This window comes from Ambystoma mexicanum, chromosome 8, assembly GCF_040938575.1.
Source record: "Ambystoma mexicanum isolate Mex_15411 chromosome 8, UKY_AmexF1_1, whole genome shotgun sequence".
Taxonomy (NCBI): domain Eukaryota; kingdom Metazoa; phylum Chordata; class Amphibia; order Caudata; family Ambystomatidae; genus Ambystoma; species Ambystoma mexicanum.
The window spans coordinates 270,106,480-270,132,288 of record NC_090929.1 but is presented as its reverse complement, the minus strand read 5'-3'; the positions used below and the strand labels follow the sequence as shown (position 1 = coordinate 270,132,288).

General features: G+C 46.1%; 1 protein-coding gene across 3 annotated transcripts in view; it reads right to left on the bottom strand.

Moving 5' to 3' along the window:
- The window catches only part of ASTN2 (astrotactin 2), a 3,972,579-nt gene that overhangs the window by 136,459 nt on the left and 3,810,311 nt on the right, over positions 1-25,809 (bottom strand). For 2 of the 3 annotated variants that reach the window (XM_069609663.1, XM_069609665.1), the window contains one exon: positions 14,213-14,983. The exons of the other annotated variant lie outside the window; for it this stretch is intronic. In XM_069609663.1, the coding sequence (XP_069465764.1) occupies positions 14,746-14,983 (238 nt within the window). In that variant the 3' untranslated portion in view covers positions 14,213-14,745. Of the gene's footprint in view, positions 1-14,212; positions 14,984-25,809 lie in introns of those variants that run through there. 3 annotated transcript variants of the gene reach the window in all.

Here is a 25,809-nt window from a genome sequence, read left to right as displayed (position 1 = left end):
TAGTGGGGGATTTTCTGTTGAAGGCCTTTTGGGCTGTCTTGTCTAGGGCTTGGTGAGTGATGTACATGGCTTTAACAGTGACCCGTCCTCCGATCGGCAGCGAGTGGAGGACACCAAGGGTGATGTCCTCTCTGGGAAAGACCACAAGGAGGAGCCTAGCTGTGGAGTTCTGGACCCTTTGGAGCTTTCTGAGTTGATAAGCATGGGTGCCCAGGTAGAGAGAGTTGGCGTAGTCTAGTCAGGAGAGGACAATGGACATGATTGCAGTCTCTATGTGGGGAAATGAGAGGTAAGGGAAGATGTATCTGAGTATGCTGAGGTGTAGGTAGCAGGATTTCGACACACTGTTAATGGGATGTGATAGAGTCGGGCCAGTGTCCATCGTACAACCCAGGTTTTGACTGCAGAGGATGCAGCAAGAGGGCCCTAGGGATGGAGGCCATGGGGCGGGGGGGGCGTTGAGGGAAGAGGGCTGTCTTTCTGCAGAGCATGATTTCTGTTTTCCATGATTGAGCAGTAGGTGGTTGAGTGGAGACGGATTTGGGGATTTTAAAGATATTTTGTGTGTGTCATCAGCGTAGTTGTAGCATGTGAGGTTGTATGAGCGCATAAGTGCGGGGAGAGGGAAGGATTCATACTGTTTTGTTCAAGGTTTGAGAGTGGTTAATGCAGTGATGGTTCCTGCCTTCCCGATCGTACCAGACCTTGCTACTTGTAGTCCCGTAAATAACACATTTTTCACTGTAGTATACATATGCTTAACATTCTTCTGTGTTCCCATACATGAAGGCAGTCAGTATCTTATCTGTTTGCATTTTCACTCAGAAAAATTCAGTACACCTTGGATAGGCTGCGAGTCCCCGACTCTATTTTCCCAGCAATTAAAGAAAGCGTTAGTTGATGTCAAGTTCCATGGACATTCCGAGCTAGTTCAGTTTGTTGATGATTAACTAATTGCCTCACCTTCTTATGAAGCATGCAAGCTGGACACCTAGGTACTACTAACAGCGCTAGCCAAAAAAGGTCATAAGGCATCCAAGCAGATACTACACTTACCCAGACAGAGAGTACATTATTTGGGGGCATGGCATTACAATGGGACACTGGATAATAGCTTTCTCTTGTAAAGAGGCAGTTTATAAAATGCCAAAACCTCAGACTATTGCCCAGCTGAGTTTTTTTGGAAATGGTGGGGTTCTGCCAACAGTAGATTCTAGGTTATGCCAAGACTGTCAAATTCTTACAACACTACACCAGAGCCAACACTGTAGAGCCATTTACAAGAATTAAGAAACTTTTAGTACAAGCACCAGCCCTGGGTCTGCTCAACTACGACAAGTGGTTAACTTTGTACTGTCATGAGAAAAACAGATTCACCTTGTCTGCTATAACCAAAAAACATGGGTTTCATCATAAACGTATAGTATATTACAGAAAAGAGCTGAATGCAGTTGCTTCGGGGGTGCCACCTTGCTTGTGGTCAGTAGTTGCTGTTATACTTGTTGTACAGCAGTGCGAGATTATAGTGACGGTTCTCTCTTTGGAGGTTGCTGTCCCAAATTCAGTAGTCACATAATTGTTGCAAATGAACACTTAACATATGTCTGTATCATGCACTAGCAAATATGAGATACTGCTTTGAACTCTTCCAACGTTACTTTGACTAGATGCCCGGTGCTGAAACTGGCATGTCTGCTTCCCACTCCCCAGGATGTTCAACCGCATATGATATGGAGCCCCATGATTGTGTTACCATTACTGATTTCTTGTTAACACATTGAAGAGATTTAGCTGCTACCCTCTACCCGAGCATGGTAGGCAGTCTTCATTCATTTGCATGGTGGAGGGCAAATGTGCTGGGCAAAAGGCAGCGTATGTGCTTGTACTTTTGCCCTGCACCATTGCACTTTGCTGTACAAATGACAAACATTCCACAGTGGGGACCCGTGCACGCCCAGTGCGTGTGTACAGCTCCCTGCCGCTGAATTACATGGAGACTCTAAAATGAGATCCTATCTGTTATCTTCCTCCAGAATAATGCTGGATGGGTTGTCGCTGCCATCCAGGGAGCACATCCACCTCCTTGCAGTCCATTTGCTAACCTCCAAATTCATTTCTTGCAGCTTCCACATTGTAATAATTGTCAATATCTTCTTGGGGCAGGAATTGCTTTGGTGTCCCTGTAACGTGTGTGTTATGACGGTATTGAGTGTGTGCAGAGTTTGAATGATGTTAGTGACTGAGTAATATCATGTGTAGAATGTTGTCTGGTGTGAGTGTTCCAACTAAGGCAGTTGAAACCAGGTAGCCTGGTTGCTGGGAGCAAGTGGGCTTCGTCCCTGCTCCTGTCCTTCGCCTGCCTTAATCCTAACACCTGGCTCTGGGTGGTGGGAGGCAGTGGTGGGAGCCAGTTATATTACTCATGCTCAAGCATGAGCAATACAAGTCCAGTCCTGAAAATCCTCAACATGTAATCTGTTATATCAAAATGTTATACTTGCTAACCAACATACTCGCAGGAAATCCTCTAATGCACATACTTGTGATACTTACTAGAACCAACACACCACAAAGATTCACCAAACAGATGTCAAAAGAGTTACTTCAGGTTGCAAATGACATTTTCATTTTGCTCTAAAAACTTTTAAACATGAAGGAAAGCACAGATGAAATGTCTTCACTCCCAAATTCAGCATAGCGTCCACAAGAATCAGTACCAGCTTCTCCTTGTATAAGGGCAGTCCAGCCTGCCTTTAACAACGGAGGGCATTTAATGCCAGCACCTTCTAATTAACACACAGAAACGTAATAGGGTAACTGAGGTTTTAAATGCATCAGCACTGTGTCGGTTCAAACTGTCACCCCAAATAAAGTTGCATTAAACTTTAGGTTCATCACAAAACAATAAGCTAGAAACTTTATTTCACTTCCCCTGCGTTGCAGTAAATCGATTCCTCCATCCTTCTAGAGCAGCGGTACTCAAACTGTGGGGCACGGCCCCACAGGGGGCCACGGCCGCATCCCTCGGGGGCCGTGAGAGGCCTGCATGAAATCTGGAAAAAAAAAGGTTTTTTTTTTTTTTTTAAGATTTGAAGAAATGGCTGGGGTGGCTCACATGCTCGGGCAGAAGACACCAATGAAAAAGTGGCCCGCAGTTGTAAATGGAATTCATTCCTTTAGTCACAGACTGTTGAATAGTACCCAAGGGGTGCTTTGTGTTAAAATGTATGTAAATTGTGATATTTAAAGAATATTTATTCAGCAACAATGGTCAAAATTACTAGCTGCTCAATGGTCAAAATCTAACTGCATAGTGAAGTAACTCATCAAACTGGCCCACATTGGCAAAGAAGGTGACCCATTTTAAATGGCCCACACTAGAATTTTGCATTTTTTATACATGCATTGCCCTGTTGCCCTATAGGCCAATCCGAGCCAGGCGGCTCATCCATAATGGCGAGGGTGCTTACCCAGTGGCCCCCTCAACCATTATGGAGGAGCTAAGGAGCCAGTCCAGTAAAACAATGAGCAGTCCCTCAGCTGCTTTTTTCAGCTGAGGGAGTGCTCCTGGGCTGGCTGAACTGTCAAAGGGAAATGCTGTTTCCCTTTGACAGTTCTGTTCAGTGCCCCAGCCGCACATGCTTACTGAGCCATGCAAGGCTGGGGCGTTTTCTTCACCAGCATTGCATAGCTCATTGGAAATGCTGGCTGGGGCACTGCATGTCTGTATGTGTGAGGCACAGCTCCTGCACCACCTCGCACATACGGACAGAGCAGCCTGGAGCGGGGTGTTGTAGCCCCCACGCGCAGGCCTCTGCAGAAAGTATGTTTATGTTAATTTTTTTTTATTTAAACATGTGTATGGATGCGTGCATGCTTTTGTTATGAGTGAGTGTAGGGTGATGGATGCTTGTGTGAATGATAGAGTGATTGCTGTATGAATGTGTATGTGTGTGTGTGTGTGTGTGTGTGTGTGTGTGTGTTCGTTTGTTTTGGTCCGTTGAGCTGATTTTGGCAAGTGGTGGATAGGGGGGGAATGAGGGTTGTACAACAAAGGCATTTTAAAAATGCCTAAATGCCTTTGTTGCACAATCCCCCTACCCGCTTGCCAACATCAGCTCTCCTTCTGAGGCGCTATAGAGCCCAGGGAACAGAGATGGTATTTTTATACTGGATTTCTATCATAGATGTCCAGTCAAAAATACCATGTTTTCCCCCTTCGCACCCCAATGCCTTGCATACACACAATCATGTTGATTGTGTTATGCCCAGTGGGGCCCAGGGGATAGGGGTGGTATTTCCTTACTGGTTACTGGACATCTATCATAGATGTCCAGTAAAAAAATGTCATGCCTGCCCCCTGGGCCCCCCAGCACCGATTGCAAACTGTTTGGCTATTTACGCATTTCTTTTTTATAGTATGCTCTACAATGCAACATTTTAACCCATTATTTTAAAAAGAAATCACTGGGGAAAACCCCCTGATCCCCTCTTGATTGGTTCAGGCTCCCTCACTGCGCTCGGTCGCTTAGGCATTTATGGGGGAAATAGTTATGCCCCTCCATTTAAAAAATTCACCATCCGCCACTGGCCCTCGGACTGTGTTGGGAATGGGATGGGGGGAGCCCAGGGACTGTGGTGGGAACAGGATGGGCGGGAACAATGGGATAGTGGTGGGAGCAGGGTGGGGAAAGCCCATGGTATGTGATGGGGTGGGGAGAGCCCAGGGACTTGGTAGGAGTGGGATGAGGGAGCCCAACGACTGTGATGGGAGCAGGTGGGAGAGCCCAGGGATTATACTGGGAGTAGGGTGTGGTGACAGTACGCAATAATGGTGACAGCCTGGGAGAATAGCTCAGCGGCAACGTGCTTGCCTTGGAAGCAAGACAACATGAAGCAACGCAGATTTGATACCCGGGTCCGCGCTTAGAAACCGCTGGGTATTAAGCGCATTATGAATAACCTATCATATCATACATACTGTCCATTTGGCAGTTTTGGGGAGTCCCGGTCTGCCCACATTTTTCTGCAGCGGGGCCCTGGCCAAAAAAGTTTGAAGACCACTGTTCTAGAGTGACTAATAGTGAAACTACCTCAACAATGTCAGAAGCCAACTTCTGCTTTGTCACGCTCCAATGCTGCCTAATAATTAAACACCCAACTCCCACTCGCAGGTCTGTTGGGTACAATATCCTCCTATGCGGCATGGGAATTTTTCTTCCGGGTTTCCAGCTCCACTCAGACGACACATACGTCATCACGCCGGCAGGGCATATGACAGTGCCTTACTTAACACTTGCTCCTTTCAATGCGAGAATTCAGAACGTCATACCCATTGGCATTCCACCTTGACGCCAACCCCTGCATGCCAGTGGATGACGTCGTCAAAAGCTGTTCTGGGGTGGAGGGCAAGGGAGCTCCGCTTCCAACAACACCAATGGTATTTCTTATGCCTGCGCCGCTGCAATAAACTTTGATAGGGACGTAGAGCACACAGCAGGGGAGCCATCTCTTTGACTCGCATGGAGTGCAGAGTCTTCCTCAATTCCCAACTCCTCCTTCTGGGCATAGGAACTAGTCCAGGGACCCATATTCGTAAGAAACTGGGGTCGGGATGCAGCACAGCTTCTCAATACCAAAGCTTTGCAGAGAATAAGGGTCAGCTGACTATGGGTCAACCCTGATTCAGGAAGCATGTCTCGTGTGGAGAATTCCTGAGAGCAGAGATAGGTGCGCGTGCTCCTGAATGTTTGGGGAAAGTCTTTCACAGCCTTACTAGCCCAGGGTGGTGGGACAACTCACTGGGGGGGCAGTGGGACCTCTACGTCATGCTAGTGGGTTTTAGAACACTGTGCATCGCCTGGTGCGTGTGTACTATAGTGAGGGTGATGACATGCAACTGTGCATGAATGTGCGTAGTCAGGCTAGTGTGTTTTGGAATGTTTGCCTGGTGGGCAGGTTAATGTATTGGTCAAAGGCGTGATGGCTTGGTTGCCCTTGGTGGGAAGGTTAGCACTTATGGTCAAAGGCACAGTTTTTACTGGCCCAGTGATAAAGGCTGTTTCATGCTGCTGGGTGCTGGCTGTTGTTAATGCGGTGGCATAAAGTTCTTGCAGTATTTGTGCAAAACTTTTAGTAGTTTATGTTGGTAACTGACTGTAGGATTGGATACTAGTTGCCATTTTGTGGAGGTTTGCCTTTGACAATATTTTGGAAATATGTCTTCATTACTTTGGCCGGTAGCACCGTGTGGTATCATCTTGCTAATGGTGCTGGTCCTGAGTACATCCAAGTGTTGAGCCGTGGCACTCGACATCTTCTACCGCCGTCTAGGAAGTTGTTATATTTGTTGCTGGTTACATGTTTATCTGGCCAACAAACTGCATTTGCGTGTGGTATGGATTTGCTGTCCTGTGGGCACACTGGTGGTGACGATGGGATGCGTTATTTTGCCATTTTTAGCTCTTGCAGGTCATAACCACCTGTGAGATACAGAGAAAGATATATTGTGCACTGGCAAGGTGGAAACTGTGGGTCTATGGGAAGTTGGGAGTGTGGGGTGGACGTCATTCACGACTAGATGAGTGCACACCATGTCAGGTCGCTTACCTTGCGAAGCTCTCCCGAATTGCCCATCAGATGAAGATTATTTTCATGCACTAGGGGAAGAACACAAGTACCAGAACCCTAATCCTGATCCAGGAGTTCCAAAGGGCAATACATTAACCTATACTGGAACTGTTAAACCTACCTAAGTGTATCCTGAAACTTCCCATGTTTCTGATTTAATATACTACTGATATTCTATTTTGCACTCTAGGGGAGGGAAAGAACATATATTGAAGACCATCCTGTGGCAATGATAGGAGTTACCTTCAACAGCTGTGGTGAAAGTTAGCGCTCAGAGCTCAAATGAGAGCAAGAATGTAGTAGATTTGCCGATGGCCTTTCATAAAGAAGTTGTACCGGGCAATTGTAGCATAGAGTACTGAAGTGTAGCTCTTAGAAAGGATTATAAGGCCTCAACTGAGTTGTATTGTTTTCTGGTAACTACTTTGACCTACAGGAACAACACTGAGGTGGTAAGACTATGTTCGAACATTACAAACACTGTATATCAGTATAATACCCAGCAAGAGATCAGAACCTGCATACTGATATAATTTATAGCTTATCCGGCTGCTGAATTTCCGAACACCATTAGCGAGAATGGTCAGGATTTCGGTATGTTGTTCTGAATACTTCTCTTGCCACTTTGATTGTTACCCTCCCTTTATCTGCACTTCAGGTCACAACAAAGTATCTCAACCACACAGATGGTGCAGCTATGAGGTTACAACAGCTGGGTGTGTCCATAAAATTACAGCAGCTTAAGGGAAGTTCTTCAGAAAGAGAAAAAAATAGAAGTAGTAGATCAGATTTGGGATGGTGTCAATACTGCTCTTGTAGGTTGGGGTATATAAAAGGGTCAATCCTTAGATCAGCGTTTAGGCTGGCTAGAAAGAGCAATATCTGGGGCACAGCCCACCAACACGGATGCCAATAAAGGAGAATTGCACATCATCAGAACTTTCAGTACAATCACCTGAGATGCAATTAATACAGTTGGTAAAAGGTGTGGACAAAAGCCTCAGTGGGACATCACCTGCATAACAGCTGAACTCTTTGATCCTCAGCATCCGAGATGATAATCTGCATAACAGCTGGTCAAGACTAATAGAACATTGTTTGGGGGTACTGGAAGAGCTATGGAGAGATGTCTGGCAATGTAGTTGATGGAGTTGTGGATATCGAGAGTGCCCATTTAAGGCAAAGGGACCAGTGAAAAGAATATGGGCTCCTATCAGCAAAATCATGCCAAGATGTATGGGAAGTGTGACCTCCTGGAAGTTCGACGTGTTACCTGACTAGTGCCCCAGGGATAACTTCTGACTAGTGGTTAGGTATTGGTTCCACTTGGAAATGATGGCCTTACTTTTTAGTTATTTGTTTATTTTTTGCATGTATTAAGCTCTCAAGCAAGAGGCATAAGGAGCTGGCTACATACAGTGGAACACGTGTGATTAAGACAACGTACCGATAGCTTAGTTACAACCGCCCCAGTTGCAATGTAACAGTAAATTAGCTTGAGGGTAGGTAGTATTAGTGGGGAATAGAATATATTGGGTTGGAATGGCTGCAGGAATTGCATTACATGGAATGTTGCTATCCCGGGATAAAATAAGTGTGTAGAATTGGTGTCTACCCCGACTGTCAACATACATTTTGGGTTATAAACAGTATGCTGGGCAGCGATAGAGAAAATATCAGTGAAATTATATATAGACATTTTAACAGACCTGGCCTACAATTGTGCAAAGAAGATTTGAAAATCTGTTCGACTTGATTTCAGAAGTAAAGAAATTAACAGATATTAACGAGAAACTTCATGTGTTAGAAGTAGTGTTCAATGAGCAAAGGAAAGCTTCTAAAAATTGATCATCGTACAGCTATGTTGTTTATTCCCAGTTATGTGTTATGCTTTGTTAAAAATTAGATCTCCCTGAGCAACCCTATCTCACGCCAAATGTATATGTAATTCTGTTCTGTGTTCCCCAGGCAGATATCATTGTATGCTGTCCTAAATGTTTCCATGCTCCGCTCTTCTATCGCTGATACTCTTGATGTTCTTTTCCCCTGTTATGAAGATCCTCTTGAAGCCCAAAGCCAAGTGCAACTCATGGTATGACTCTGAGCTCATCACCCTTAAATGCAAGTGCTGGGTGACTGAGAGGAAATGGCTAGATTCTTGCGCAACCTCTGGCAAACTGGCCTGCAACCTGCTCCAAAGGCAATACCGGCTCTCTGTCCGCACTAAGAAGAGAGCCCACATCAGAGCTGCGTCTCTGCGGCATCTAACAACTCGGCTGAACTCTTTAAAATCTGCAAGGAGCTGGCCAATCCTGCTGCAGTCTCTCTCATGTCCCCTCCCATCCCTCTGCACAGCCCTGGCTTCTCATTTCATCTCTAAAACCAAGGACATCTTGTCCACCCTCTCGTCCTCTCCTCCTCTTCCCTCTCCTCTCTATTCTACCTCTACCCCCCTGTGGCCACCTCTCCTCCCTCTTTATCTTCCTTTCCTCTCTTCTCCCCTGATGAGATTTCTAGACAAGTCCGATCTATGGAAGTCTCGTCAAAACAGGTTCTTCCCTGTTCTTCCAAAACCATCAAGGACCAGACTGACACCCTCGTCCCTGCCCTGGCTGACTTCTGCAACCACTCCTACGCCACTGGAGCCTTCCATTCCCCCTTAAGCACTCTCTTGTGCACCCTCTTCTTAAGAAACCCTCAGCCGACTCCTCCTGCCCGGCTAACTATCACCCGATCTCCATCACTCCTTTCGTGGGCAAACTCATGGAAAAGCTGGCCATCTCCCAGCTTAATCTCCACACTGAATCAGTTGGTTGTCTCAATGACCATCAGTCTGGCATCAGAGCAGCCAGAAGCATGGAAACTGCTCTCCTGAACATCTATGAAGACCTGCTCTCTAACCTTGATTATAATCTCCCTCTGTCCTCATCTTACTCGATCTCTCTTCTGCCTTTGACACGGTCAACCATGCCATCCAGCTCAATCGTCTCTGTGATTACCTGGGTATCACCAATCAGGCCCTGGCCTGGCTGACCTTGTTCCTCTCTGATCGACCCTCCCAGGTCCAAATTGGGTCCTTCCTTTCCTCTCTCTCACTATCTACCTGTGGTGTTCCCCAGGGGTCTAACCTCTCTCCCTGGCTATTCAACCAATACCTGGCACCTCTCACCTACTGCATTGTCTCTCTTTGCTCCAACTTTCAGTGCCACGCAGATGACACTCAGTTCATTTTCAGGCTCCCCTCTGCCACCACTTCTCCTTCTCTCGTCTCTGACTGTCTGCTATCCAGGAGTGGTGTGCCGCCAACAATCTCTGCCTTAATGCCAATAAAATGGAGATTCTCCTCATTGGCACACCAGCACCCTCCTTTCCTGTCACTCTCTGGCTGGCCTCCTTTGGCCCTCTTCCTGCTCCCACCTGTGAGGCTAAGAACCTTGAGGTCATCTTCGACTCCACACTATCCTATTCTCACATCTCTGACATTTCTAAGAAGTCAAACTACCAACTGCACCTCTTCAGAGGTATTCTTCCTTTTCTCTCCTTCCCCCAGAAGCTCACTGTTTCTAGAGTTCTAGTTCTCTTTAGGCTGGACTACAGCAACAGCCTCTTTCTAAATTTGCCTGATTCTACTCTCCGCTCTCTGCAACTCATCCAGAACAGGACTGCAAGACAAGTCCTTGGCCTCAAGCCCAGTGGTCGTATCTCTCCAGCACTGAAATCTCTGCATTGGCTCCCAGTGGCTGCAAGGATTAAGTTCAATGCCTTCTGCATTGTCCACAAGGCCTTCTGGGGCCTGGGTCAAAACCTCCAACTCTCTCTTCGTAAATACCTTCCTACTCAAGCTCTTCGCTCCTCCACCTCCAACTCCCTCCAACTCCCTCAGGATCCATCGCTTCTCCAAGCAACGAGTTGGTGGTAGATCTTTTTCTTCAGCTGGGGCCTCCCTCTGGAACAGCCTCCCTGCCTCTAAAACTTGAGGAGAACCATCTCTGGATCCGGAAGCACCTCAAGACCTTCCTTTTTTCTTCTGCCTTCTCTCTTCCTCCCGCCTGCTGATTTCCTGTCTGATACTGCACTGGTTACCTGGCTACCCTCTGATTTCATGCCCAGGTCCCTACCCGCCCAGTTGCATACCTGCACTGCCTCACAGCAACCCTTGCACTTGGGTCTGTAACCCTAGAGTCCCCCTACCTGCACTTTTGGACACCTGCTGTCTGTATCTACCCTTGCACCTGCCAGCTGCTGGCCGCATTTCTTGTTATTGTTTTTGATGCCATGTACAGCACTGCCCCCTCCCCTTTCTCCTGGCACTTTTACCCGCCCCTCTCCCCTGCACTTGCGCGATCTCAATTTCACTTGGCCTAGTAAGATCGTTGTCTCTGTCCTCCCTCTGCTCCCCCTTCGTTGCCTAGCCGTGCCTTGAAACACTTGTGTATAGGCGCGTTACAAATGCCATATCATATCATATCATATCATACTAAACAAGGGAAAATAGTTGTCAACAACACGCCCACCAGTCCCACCTGTTACAATGCTAAAGGTGATTTGTATTGATCCTTCATACTTCGAAAAGTGTATAAACAGTTCTGTTAGCTTCAACAAAAGCTGCAACATTTCCATGGCCATACAAATCGAATACATTTGTGAAATTAGACTGCATGTCTAGGGGAATAGAACAGGTCAGTTGGCCTGGTTCCAGAAACGTTTTTCTCTTGTAGCAGAGTGAAATGGGTGGTTGCACTAGTAACCCAAAAGGGGTGACATTGGTATTGCGCTTCCTCCAAACTGAATAAATAAATAAATTAACGGGGCACCTACAGGAGGGGTGAGGGGTTTTCCAGTTTAAGGATATCTTCCCTATGGACTGTTCTGTTCTCTTTCCCCTATGGGACCAGTCCTTAGCGTGTATTATTTTTTTCTTTGGTTAGCTAAGACTCTTTCCCCTGTCGGCATTGGGAAAGTAGTGTCCTATATGAACTGGACTGTGCATCTGCACCAAGACTGCTAACTATGAGCCTTTTTGCTGCCTATGGTTACTGGAGCAAGGCCAATGGATCACACCGGAACAGGCCGGACAATGAATCATTCAGTAGGACCAGAAGCGGTCATGGGGGCGGATGCCCTACGCCCATCACCTCTGGAGGTGAGACTGGAGTTTTTTTAAACTGCCACAATGAACCAGAAGTATTATTAGAGAAAAGGAGGGTAAACTTAGATACCTTGCATCTGTTAATGTCAATAAATAGAATGTCCATGCAGTTTTTTTGTTTTGTGCTTAATCATAAGAGGGTTTGTTTATTTGGTCTGGTTAGGTCGTGAACGCCCTTTCTAGGTACAGTCGGTGCTCTTATGTCCCCATAGGGTCAGGCGACATGTGTTTCCACCCGTAGGTCCTTTTCAAGGCTATGAAGTGCGGTCCGGCGCCCCCTGTGGGGTCCTGGTTAGGTCTATAGGGTTTATCTATTTCTTGAAATTAACAGATGCAAGGTATCCAGGTTTACTCTCCTTTTCTCTACCAAACAAATGAGGTGTGGCTACACCTCAACACTAACCTGTGATCTTGACACAAATACTACTCCAACTAAACGGACTTTCAATACTAGAGCTCAGCAAGGTCGGTTCCACTCTAGAGCTCACGTCCTTCCAGAAGTATTATTACTATGCAGAATGAGTGGTGAAGTAGAACTAATCTTTCCATGAGTACACCCCTTGTATAATGTGGGAGGTGGGAATAGCATGCTGGAAGGCCTTATTGATCATTGATGGTCATGTGGCCAGTCATCTATATAAGCTATAGGTCTGGGGGGGGGGGGGCTGGGAGTGAAAGGGCTAACAGGTGGGATGCTGTATGTTTGTCTTGCAAGCAAACTTATTAAATCATCTTTTGTTTTTTACCATCACTGAAAAGGAGATGAGAGTCTGATTACTCCCAAGGAATGCAGTTTTAGGAGGGAAATGCTATGGTGTCTATAGCAGCAGCCAGGCTTATTTGAGGGCGGTTTCATTGTGGAAGTGTAATAGGCATTCAGTGTCAGGCATGGTTGGCAGAGTAAGTATACAAGTGTTGCAGTGTGCTGTGAGAGTGTGTAGTGTACCAGTATACATGCTTTGCTGTGCAGTATCTTTATGTCAGAATTTAGCGGTTTGGTTTCTTGCATGCATTCCTGTGATGGGGCCTGGGTGCTAACGAGTGAACGTGTATATGTCTGGTTGTTGCAGTATTGCTGTGTTGGTATGCAGCTTTTGGTTGTCTGGAGCCTGTCCTTGTGAAAGTGCTTAGATGGGACTGTGTGAAAGTATGTATGCATTGCCGTGATGGTAATGGTGTGTCAGTATGCAGCTGCTCAGTTGTGGCCCTGGAAAATGATACGGGTGTGACAGTGTAAAAGCGCATTTGCAGTGTTGTGCCTATAACGATGTGTCAACATGCAGGCGTTTGGTTGTATGGATGCGTCTTTGTGAAATAACATGATGTGACGATATATATGAGCTGCTGTTTCAGCGTTTGGATATGTCTGTGTGAATTGTGTGTCACAGTGGGGAAACGCATATGCATCAGTTTGCAGCCACGCTGGGTGAGTGTGTTTAGATGCGCCCATGTGACGTGTTCAGTTCACCAGAGTAGTTTTCTGGGCATGTAAAGGTGGACAGGACAGATACAGCTTTGTATGAAGGCTAACAAGCAAGCAGTGGAGCGCCGTGTTGAGTCACCGCGCAGGTATTTGGGCTTTTTAGCAAGTGGGCATAAATTCTGATAATCAGTTACGGAAATGCTGTTTGTGCTGTGTTGGATCCCAGGAGGCGGGACTAGCTCGGAAGTGTATATGAAACTTGACTACTGCAGGGTATCAAAGGTCAGAAACTGGCAGGCTACGGATACATGTACCTGGACGCTTACACTACTCAGCAGCCCAGTAGCCAGTACATATGGGAGTGAACCTGCAGTCACATCGGAGTCCCAACACGAACTCCAAACACCAGCATCTGCGTGTGTGTGCATGCTTGTGCTCTCAGGTTTATAGTATAGTAAAAACACGCTTTCCATCAAAATACTCCCTGCGAGCCAACATCAGGTTACAGATAATATTTCCTCCATGTTAATGAGATCCAGTGGTTAGTTCGGGCTCTCGTTCTTGGACGGCTCTCTTCAAGCTAATCCTCTGTTGGCCCAGCTAGCCCTGGAGTTCCTCCATCCTACTGCAAGAAAGATGTCCACCCCCATGTTTATTTAGCTCTGGCTCCCCTCACACATGCTTTCTCACCAATCGAACGCGAGCTCCGAGTGACCACCTCTCATTCCCTGCCTTTTTTCTTCTTTCCCAACTGAAATCAACGTGGGTTCAGGACACAGAAACTGGAAGACTCCCAAATACTCTCATTTGCTGCCTATTAACATCCTCATACCAGAACAGGATAGGATTTCATTTCCTAAAAGCCTTGTATGACCCTAGATTTTTCTCTATGAAAGAAGACGGAGGGAATTAACTGCATTCTCTGTAACAAGCGCTTTGTGTTTGGGTGGAACGTTTAAGGAACATGCAAAATTAGAAAGAAATTGGAAACTGACAAAAGTGGGTTTGGGGGGCTTGAGAAGGTTTAATGCAGAGAACTTGTCAAGAACCTGCAAAGGAAGGATGGTCCAGCAAGGAGACCTGCCATATACAATCCTGTATTATCCGCAAGCCATTCCTGCCTACATTGGATAAATGGCCCTTTTTTGGAGGATGCTTTCTGTCCACTCTTGCAGGCCCTCCAAGTAACGGCAGCCATTCCGACTGGCACTGCCTGCTTAGCCCCTTGCTTGATCACTCCTTGGCATTGATAGTGCAGTTCAGGACTCGATAACAAAAGCTTACAAAAAAAAGGAGTCAAATATGCACTCCGATGAGGTACTTAAAAATCAGGAAGTCCCCCTTGTGGAAAGGCAGCTTGACTGTCCATTTATCCAACGGTTCTAATAGAAAAGTCTGCAAAGGGCCTGGTTTTGCGCTACATTCTTAGTGACTTCACCCACTCCACAAGCCCCAGAAAGTCTTCAGGTAGTCCCTGAGCCCTGGGGAAGCCTCCCTGGCCCCCGCTTAGTCCACACAGCATCAGCAGGCCAGAGTCCCCGGTTCATCGTCCCTTGGAGTCGGAGTACGTGTTGCGGGGCATGGGAACCATCTTCTCCTCGCAAGTCACCTTGTTGTCCTTGAGGATGTTATACCACAGCAAGCCCGAGGGCCGGAGGTCCTCTCGCCGGCACAGCAGGTATGGAATGGTGTCAGTCCGGGCTTGGATGTGGGTACTGCGCAAAAGGGTGGAACAATGACCACTGACCTTCTCCAGTCTTCTCAAAATGAGGTGTGCTTTTCTGTGGGGAGAAGAGAAGAAAGGTGTGAGTGGGACAAAAAGAGTGAGAATACCTAACAAGAAGCGCAGAGAAATAATCAATGGCGAGAGCAACAAGTGGAGAATTGCAGACAGAAAATACAAATAGAAAAAACAGAAAATAGAAGGAGATATAACAGAAACCGGATTTAGCATGGATACTCCTGTTACCACAATATTTTATTTACAATAAAGTATGTTTGGATTCTGTTAATAGAAAGCAGGTCTAGATGGTTTAAGCACACAGAGATAAAAGTCAGAGAATGAGCCGTGATCAGAGGAGGAGATGTCAAATCTGGTTTGCAAGAGCTAAATCTATTCCATGTTTTCTAGATTTTTAAATTGAATCCAATAGATATAAATGGGGATTACTTAATGTTAGTCAGGGTTCTGAATTAATTGACATGGGGAGCTCTGAATTAGACTGTATGTAGAAAATGTTAAATTGTGATGGTGTATTGCAACCTATGATAACATATGCTGCTGATGACCGGGGGATAGAGTTTTGGTAAGCGAACCGGTGGATGTCTTAGTAACTTACCTGTAACTGTATTTCTGCAGCATTGGTATTTTTCATAGATTCACATGCTTGAATATTCCCTGTCCCCGTCGGCAGACCGGGAATCCTCTGTGGTTTAAAAATGATTATTTATATACATTATTTCCCATAGGAAAAGGTAATGAGAGTTGCCCATTATGTCTAATGAGACATTGGGCCTAATTACGTGTCTGGCGGTAGCCGTGCCTGTAACAAAGGCAAGGCTGCTGCCGGACCCGTGATTTTACTGGCACCCGCAAATCGGCAATTACCAGTTCATGCCGAGGTCGGCAGACCCGGTAATTGCCCATTCGCGGGTGCCGGCAATAAGGGACTCCCCATCCCCATTCGGCCCCATAGGGCTGAATGGGGAGCTTGGATGCACCGGCACCGTTCATAATGGTGCCGGTGCATCCACAAGTTGTGCTCGTGGGTGCCGTACTGCCCGCCAGGTCAGACCTAGCGGGCAGAGCAAGACCCGCGAGCACAACCCGTAGTATGGCAGTACGGTAGCAACGGTGCTGGTAGCGATACTGGTGCCGTGGTTGCCTTACCGCCATACTTGTAATGAGGCCCATTCACTTGTGTAGTCCCTCCACCTCACTTTGGTCTTTCATGACCCCAAACAATGAGGTGGCAGGGCATAAGCTCCATCCCAGGCAGGCATCTTTAGATTTGGAGCCGTAATTAGACTACGTATATGATGACTGCCGGGGCCTTGGAGCAGCCTCTATGGGAGGCGGGTGGGTGCATGTGAATCTATGAAAGATACCAATGCTGGAGAAATACAATTACAGGTAAGTAACTAAGACTTCTCCAGCATTGGATCTTTCATAGATTCACATGCTTGAATAGAATACCAAGCAGTTAAGCATGTCCAAAATTGGTTACACCATGAAGATTAAACTTCAGTATCCCTAGCGAATAGCAACTTACTTAAGCCACATATACTAGGGAAGGCGAGAGAAAAGGCTGCTCCTACCTTAAACAAATAGATGGTGGAGGGCCGCCTGTCCAACCGCTGATTCCTTGTTGGCGTCTTCTGTTAAGCAGTAATGCTTGGCGACTGTGTGTAGCGTGCTTCAGGTAGCCGCTCTACATGTCTTTTATTGCTACTCCTGCGTGGAAAGCGACCAATGCTGTTCTACCTCTAGTGGAGTGAGCTGTTGGAGGTCCAGTGAGTGGGTCACCTTTGGACTGATGGCACTGGCTGATGCAATTTGTCACCCAGCGTGAGAGGTCTTGTTTAGAGATGCATTGTCCTTTAGTGCGACCTGAGAATGCCACGAAAAGCCTTCGGGATGTACAGAACTCCTTGGTTCTTTGAATGTAGAATTTGAGGATTTGCGCAACATCTAGAGAGTGTAGCGCTCTTTCTGCCATTGAAGTGTGGTTGCCGAAAAAGGTAGGCAATACAATATGCTCTGAGAGAGTCATTTCAGAGACTACTTTAGGTAAGAAGTGAGGATGTGTCCTGAGGATGACGCGGTCCTTCTGGAATAGGGTGAAAGGAGGTTCCGATGTGAGAGCCTTGGAGTTCACTGATTCTTCTAGCTGATGTGATGGCTGCTAGAAAGGCAACTTTCCAGAATAGGAACTTAAGGTCACATCTATGGATTGGCTCATAGGGTGTCTCCATGAGTGCCGACAAAACTGTGTTAGGCTCCAAGCGGGAACCGGTTCTGGCATTGGTGGAAAAGTACGTAACAATCCCTTGAGGCAACTTTTCACCGCTGGATTGGTAACTAATGACGCTTGACTAGAGTTTGTAATATAAGCTGATATGGCGGATATGTGTACTTTAATGGAGGACGTAGAGAGTTCCGCTCTTGCCAGATGTAGCAAATATGGTAACACTTGTTCCACTGATGTAGTAAGTGGATCTATGTGTGAGGCTACACAGCATGTAGTGAAACAGGTCCACTTCCTGAAGTAAGTGGTCCATGTGCATGGTGCCCTAGATGTTCTAATGATGACCAAACATTCCGAAGGTAGTGTAAGGTTTGCTAATTTTCGCTGTTCAGGAACCATGCTTTGAGCGACAGGCTTGCTGGGTCATGGTGGAGAACCTTGTAGTTCTGCTGTGTCAGCAAACTCTGATGTGCTCTGAGGCAAATGGGTAACACTTGGGAGAGGAGCCGGAGGGTCGGGTACCAAATCTGTCGCGCCTGTTCCAGAGCGATGAGTATCATCTTGCACGGTTGTTCCTTCAATCTGCGCAGTACCTGTGCTATCAATGGGGTTGGAGGAAATGCGTACAAGAACCGGCCCATTCAGGTTATTGAGAATGCGGCCCCCAGTGATAGAGTCTCTGGGTATCTCGAGGTGAAGAGGATGCATTTCTTGTTGTCGCTGGTGGCGGAAAGATGGATCTCTGGTTGTCCCCAAATGTGGAATATCCATTGAGTTTCTTCTTTGTCTAGCTCCCATTCGTGGGAGGCCATGTAATCTGTGCCTAATTTGTCCGCTAGGACTAGGGGTGTACCGAACTTCGGCTTCGAGTAAGTATTCGGACGAATTCCAGCTGAAAAAAAGCTATTCGGCTCGAGCCAAATAGTTTCTTGCTATTTGGCTCTTGCCGAATACTTTGACATTCTCATTTGAATACAATGCAACATGAACTCAGAAAGGCAAATATAGACTTCAGTTTGCAAAACTGAATAGAATTAGACCAGACAAATTGCTATCACACAGCTGCAAAATATCTTGTATTGTAATCTGCTCTTTAGGGCATGTTTTGTTACAGATTCTTAGACAAAAAATGTGCTCATCTTTTATACTTAGCCTGTAACAATACAGGAACATCTTTTCATTTGGCGAATGTTTATATGCAATGTTCACTTATTTCAGTTGGAAATAACAAACTGAAAGAAAGGTGCATAGATACTTTCAGTTCCTGTCATGTCCCTTCCCACTGCGTACGTCATATTATCCCCTTTCCTTTTTTTAAGGACTTGAGTCCTGAGTTTAACATCATCTGATATTTGATCAGGAATTATGAGTTGCATATGTTTGTGTATTGACGAGAAAGAATGGCTAGGATAAGAGAAAAGTGAGCAGCATTTGTTTGGGTGGGGTGAATAGTTGTGAGATGGAGTTCACGCATTTGAGATTTCCTCTCGATCGCATCGACTTTGCAACTGGGTAGAGAATGCAATGCATCTGATTCACAAAGGCAGTCCTTTTGCATTTGTGAAGCCTCATACTTTAACTGGCACTGAATATGCAACAATCTTCTGTACATTTGGTCTCTTCATTTTGTTTAAATCTGCTTTATTTCTGGATTTTATACTTTAAATAAAGATGCTACATTAATTACAATGAAGCGAAATAAAAGTATAGAATGCATTTAGAATGGTGCTTTATGTGTTTTATGAAGTTTGGAACATGATTTATTAAATAAAGCAACTATTCGGCTTCATATTCGGCTTCGGACGGATAGTTGACAAACTATTCGGTATTCAGCCGAATACTAAATATGCTATTCGGTACAGCCCTAGCTAGGACATTGTCTAGTCCTGGCAGGTGTTCTGCTTTCAATTGGACCTTGTGCTGTAACGCCCATGACCATAGTTGCTGTGCTTCTCTGGATAGCATCTCTGATCTTATACCTCATTGCTTGTTGGTATAATGCATGGAGGTTGTGTTGTCCGTCTGTATCATGACTACTTGTGCAGTTAGAACAGTTAAGAAGGCCTTCAGTGCCCAGCGGATTGCCTTGAGCTCCAGGATGTTGATGTGTAGTTGAGACTCTTGGGTTGACCACGTGCCCTTTGTCTGTAGTTCTGCTAAGTGTGCTCCCCAGCCTGATAGGGATGCGTCTGTCCTGAGAAGAAGTGTAGACATAGGGGCTTGAAATGGCATTCCCTGTGTCAGATTTTTTTGGGTCCCCAACCCTTGAAGTGCTTTGTGAAAGGATGGTGGAAGTTGGACGACATCTTCCTGGGACCCATAGGCTTGAGCCCATCGGTGGTCCAGGGTCTCTTGTATTGGCCTCATCCTTAGTCTGCTGTTGGGTATAAGGTATATACACGAGGACATCATTCCCAGGAGCGACTTGAAGGAACGTACCGCGGTCGTTGTACTGTCGAGAAACCATGAGATTAGTTTCAGCATTGTGCATACTCTGTATACAGAGGTTCATACTCTGGGGATGCACCTGTTTTACTCTGCTCCTAGTAAGAGGGCTGTCTTGGCCAGTACTGGGCAAGACTTGGTTTGTTGATGGAAAACCCTAGGTTTCTTAGTAGGTTTGTTGTCTTTGCAACCACAGTGGTTGCAAGGTTGTACGAACACGCCTTTATTAACCAGTCATCCAAGTAGAGAAACACCTCTGTTCCTGTGCGTCTGATGTTTGCTGCCACTGATGCTAGGCATTTGGTGAAGACCCTGGGTGCCCACCTTAGGCCGAAGGGGAGAACTCAGAATTGAAAATGTGCATCTACCACTGAGAACCTGAGGAATCCTCTGTGTGACGGGTAGGCGGGGATATGGCAGTACGCATGTTTCAATTCCAGGGTTGCTATATAGTCGTTCTTGTTTAGCCATGGTAGCACATTTTGTAAGGAGGTCATTTTCAATTTGATGCACTTGACGAACCTGTTTAGCGCCCTTAGGTCCAATATTGGTCGCCACTGGCCGTTCTTTTTCCTGATCAGGAAGAACCGGGAGTAGAAGCCTCTTCCCCTTTGGTTTACTGGAACTGGTTCTATGGCTGCTTTCTGGAACAGTTTGTGAATTTCGATTTTTAGATGTTTCATCAAATATATTTTGCGTGGTAGAGGTGAAAGGGGGGGAGGTTGGTCTATAAATTCGATCATGTTCCCCCACCAAATGACTTGTAACACCCACTTGTCTGATGTAATGTTTTGCCACTGGTGGAAATGTTGGCTTATCCTTCCTACCACTGGGGTGTGCTGTGGAAAGGGTGCATATGGCTTGTCGTTCTGTTTTAATTGTGTTTTCGAGTGGCCCGAGCCACGTCTGCCTCTTTGGGTGTTGAATCTGGCCGTGGATTGGTGGTATTTATTATCCTGAAAAGTGCTGCTTTGCGTTCTTTGACCATAGGACGGTCTGTTGTAACCTCTATACCTTGATGATGAGCCTCGAAAAGACCGAAAGATCCTTCTTCTGAGGACTGCTCTGTGGGCCATTTATTGAAATCCTGATTCTGCAACATCTACAGCTGCAGCGATCATGTGATCAGAGGTGGCTTCCCCATCGGTTATTGTTGCTTTTGCTTCCTCTTGAAACTCTGCAGGTAGATGTTTTGCTAGTTTTGACATGCGTAGACAGAGTTCTCTCTCAAATCGAGCTGTCATAGCTAAAGCATCAGCTGCTCTGATGGTAAGAGATGCCGATGATGAGACCTTTCTGCCCATGGCTTTGAGTTTTTGTTCTTCCTTGTGTGGTGGCACTATCAGTGGTGACGAGGGTTTTCCAACTTCTTTCTTGCTGCGACCGTGATGACTGAGTCAGGTTTTGTGTGTCCTCTTAAGCATAGAGGGGCCGTATATGGAGCCTTATATTTTTTCTCTGGTCGTGATACCAAGGCAGGTGTAGATAGAGGTGTAGAGAGAATTCTTACCCCTGCATCCCAGATTGTGTCTAACAGTGGGATAGTTGTGACAGTTCTTCTTTGCTTCTCCCTGTGTTCACAGAGTACTGATTTCTCCCCCTCTGAAGTTACCTGTATTTTGAAAAGGTCTGTTGCCTTGGCAATTATGGTGTGGAAGGATACCAAGTCATCAGGTGGTGATGTTTGCCCTGGGGAATCACGTTTTCTTTGTTTTCTATCACATAGTCGTCCCATTCGGTATGTGTGTCTGGGTCGTGTGTGATCTCTCCTTCCTCTGGTTCTTCTGTGTCCATGAAGTCCCTGAATGGGTCTTCCTGCCAATCCAAAACTGACACAGTTGAGGGTACCATAGTTGGATTCCTTGATGGTGAGATTCTCCTTGGTCTAGGTGAGGATCTTGGAGGTGAGACTCTTGTCGGTGAAGCACAGTGAGACAGTGGTCTGTGCCTGGGTCTGTGTGATGGTTCAGTGGAGTGTGGGTGTTTACAGGTTCTACTACTAGTGGGAGAGCCCCTCTGCATAATGTAATGTGGTGACTTGTCTTTTTGTGGCAACCTTGAGCCCATTGATCTTGCAGATGTATTTCCATGTTTGGGATCAGAGGGCACCAAAGCTGAGTTCTTTGGCAACTATTGAACTCCTCCATGATTCGTTGCATGAATTCTATCAGTGTAGGATCATAAGGGTCCGTGATGTCCTCCATGGTAGGATGCCATGGTGGACTATTCTCTTTCGGAGTATAAATGGGTTGTTCACCCATTACTTCAATGTCAGAGAATTCTTCTTGCAGAATACTATCTGGTAACTCCCCCATCTCAGTGATTGGTGATAATTGTATTGTTACAGGTTCTTCCTGTCCTGGAGAGGAGGGAATCATGTCTTTAGCTTTATTTGCCCTCTCCTCCGTGGATGGTGGGTTTCACGGGATGCTTGTGGACACGTGTGTTGGTGGCTTCGTCAACGATGAGTGATGTACCTCGTCGACGAGAGTTTCGTGGACGAATGGTGAGTTTCCTTCACCTTCATTGACGATTCTTTTGTTGACAACGATTTGGATGAAGAAGATTTGTTCGTCGACAAGGATGATTGGAACGTGGTCGTAGATGGTTTTTCCTTTGTGGACGATTTGGACGTTGACAAAGTCTTATTGTTACTACCACTCATAGACGGTGGTCCCGTAGACGGCCGTTCCCTGGAAGAAGGTTTAGAAGTCGTCTCCTTACCTATTGAAGTTGTGTTTTTCTTCTTTATGATGCTTTTTCTGTTCCCCAGAGCTTACAGAAGGTGTAAGGGAGCTTTTCTCAACCTTTTTCTTGCTCTTGTGAGGAGGGGAGATTCCCCTTTCCACTGAAGCGGCCCTTCTTTTCAAAGTTTGTCTCTCAGTTGTCTTGTGAGAAGTAACAGGGGCTGTTTTAGAAGATTCCTCATCCAAGTAGTGGCACTTGGACTCCAGATGTAACAGCAGCCTTCTGTGCCTGTCTTGTAAAGTTTTGTTGGTGAAAGTTTTACAGATTTCACACTGATGAATATCAAGAGGGTGTAAACAGTAAATACACTGTTCATGGGGATCCCTCATGTACACTAGCTTCTTTCTGCATCTGCTGCAATCCGTAATAAAAGAGGGATTTTTTTACAGTTGATGTTTCCTAAGCCATGGACCCTCATTACGACCCTGGCGGATTTTTTCCGCCATCGACGGACTTTTCCGCCATGGCGTAAAGTCCGTTTACGCCATGGCGGATGGCGGACTTACCGCCCCATTCCGAGGTTGGCGGGGCGGTAAGTCCCCATTGACCCATTTACCCTTCCCCATTCCCATTTCGGCCCCATAGGGCTCAATGGGAGTGGGGAAGGCGTTAATTACGCCACCGTACATTACGGTGGCGTAATTAACACCAAGGTCCCATAGCGCCATGGAATTTTACGCCCGCAAAAAGCGGGCGTAAAAGTGACCATGGCGCTTTGGGAACTCGTAGTTGGCGGTAAGGGGTCGGCGCAGCTAACGCTGGCGTAAACCCCTTACCGCCAGGGTCCTAATGAGGGCCATGGTGTCAAGTAGATCTTTACTCAATGAAAAAAGGTCGAAAAATTGTGCTTTCTGAACACAGAAAGTCACAAATGGTAGTCCTTGACTAGATGAAAAAGAAGAGATGAATTTCAAGTTGCAGCTAATGGTAGGAAAAATGATGAAATCTCATAGAGCTAAGAGGATTCCCCCTGTCTGGTAGACTGCAGTAAAAAATCTGAAGACGGCTGCCTGGGGTGGAGCTTATGCCCTGCCACCGAATTGGTCGGGGTCATAAAGGACCAAAGTGAGGTGGGGGACTGCACAAGTAAATGTCCATTAGACAAAATGGGCAACACTAATTGCCCTTTCCCATGGGAAATAATGTATATAAATAATTAATTATAAATCACAGAGGATTCCCGGTCTCCCGGTCTGACGATAGGGAATATTGAAGCATGTGATCCTATGAAAGATCCAATGCGGGAGAATGTCTCTTTTCCTTCTGTAATAGAAACACCAGACACCTCCTCTACAACTGTGCAGGGACAGCCTTTTTACCAGGCACACACAGACATTAGGGTTAGAGAGAGAGTAAGAGGTATATATAGAAAGAGAGAAAGAAAATTAAACGAAAAATAGAAAACAGATAAAATAGGGAAGGGGAGGGGGTCAAATAATAAGTTTAAGAGAGGAAGAAAGAAAACAAGAGTAAAGGAAGAATACTCTCACAATGACTGTGACGGTGCAATCTGATTTCACTCTTAGAAGTGGAGTGGGCTGGTCATAACACACACACACACACACGCACGCACGCACGCACGCACGCACGCGCGCCTGGGAGTCCTTATGGACAATGCACTAACATTAGAAGCACAAGTAATTCCTACAAAAGAAAATAACCATCTACAAGCCAAGAAGACTCCTTAGCTCAAGCAACGGAATCCACCTGGAACCAAAGCCATACACAAGGAAAAAACTTGGGGGCTCCTCTTTCTCCCAAAACCTGGAACAACTTCCCGCAAGAAATAAGAAATACAAAAGACCACCTAAAATTCAGAAAACTGCTCAAAACCTGGCTCTTCAAGACCTCGGAACCAGATTGAAACAACTGAAACAATAAAAAAACGAAAATGCAAAGAGCCAGTTGACAAAAAACCCATGACAGTACAGACAACACCGAGAACCAACAGAGAAGGGGACCACCAGCAAGAACTAAAGAGACAATGCAAGGCTGAACCGACCACAAGCGACACTCCAATCAGGACAGAACAATAGCTAACAAGGCTGACGCAAACAGGCACAACTATCAACCTTACCCACCTCCAAGCAACCCCCCTGACAGACTTGACACCATCACCCATTGTCTAAACCTCCAACTCAACACAACTTTGCATCGACACTATTCAACTATTACCTCACGCTCACAAGACAACCCTTGCATATAAGCTAACCTGCCAGCCGAAACAAGACCACTTGCGCTACACAAACAAACCCACACCCAAGCTAGTAAGTAGAAGATGGAATGTACTAGACTGACATACACAAAACCGTAGCAGAATTCCTGGAGATGGACTGACATCCAAAGTGACTAAGCCGACACACACAACAATATCAACTGAGACATAGGTATGGTGATTCCCTTGTGTCAATCTGGACATGGTGGTAACAACTCAACTCAACCATGTTGCACACAGTTAGAGCTATGGGTATGGGCATAGGTCACAACTAGATAGATCCACAGGGACCAGTTTGCATCAGACACAGGCTGGGATGTAAGGGCTGGCCTGAGTAACAACAAAGATATAATTGAAGATACTGACTAGCGTAACATATGGACAGAGAGGTAAGAGACAGCCTTGTGTCATGCTGAAACAAGATCACCATAAGGAAGAAATTCATCAAGACCTTGAAAAAAACACAAAATGAGTGTGGGTCTCTTCAGACAACAATGCTAATAACCAACCCTACTAAAACCTCACCCCTCTTCATACACCTCTCAAACACAACCATACCTCTTAAACCACAGCAACTCGCACGCACTTCACTACACTGCGACAACAAACAAACCACACATATCCTTACACAACAGCACATGACGTACACTGGCCGGATACCACAGCAAAAAGCTCAGTGAACGGTGTTAACCGAACTGAAGCTGTCAACAGCACATCACAGCTCCCTTGCTCTTTCTCCAAACGTTGTCCTACTAGCGTATCTAAACATACCCCCCTTTCTTTCAGATCCGCCAGAGCGCCAAGGTACCACTACGGTGGTGATAGTGCGCGGTATAAATATGCTTTAACATTAACAGTAACACGCACACTCGCATCAGCACTGTCTTTTGTCAACAGTTCAGACAGTTCAAGTCTTGTGTTATAACATTCACAAGATCTCAGGACATCTCCCTGACACTCTTGTGTTTTCTCTGTGACAGTCCGTCAGCTGGTCTCCTGGTGTTGATGGGCATGATGCCCTCTGCGTCTCCAATCAGGTCCTGTCGTTTTTGCTGTGTCTGCTCCAGAAGATGCAGATACAGCAGAAGTTGCGCTTCCACTTTCAGAGAGTGCCATCTGGCCTCACAGGCCCAGTTTTCACAAATAAGATCACCACCCTTTCCGTAGATACTAAATTCTTCTATCTTCTCCTACTCTCCTCAGAGCCTAAGCATCCTCAATGCCACATGCT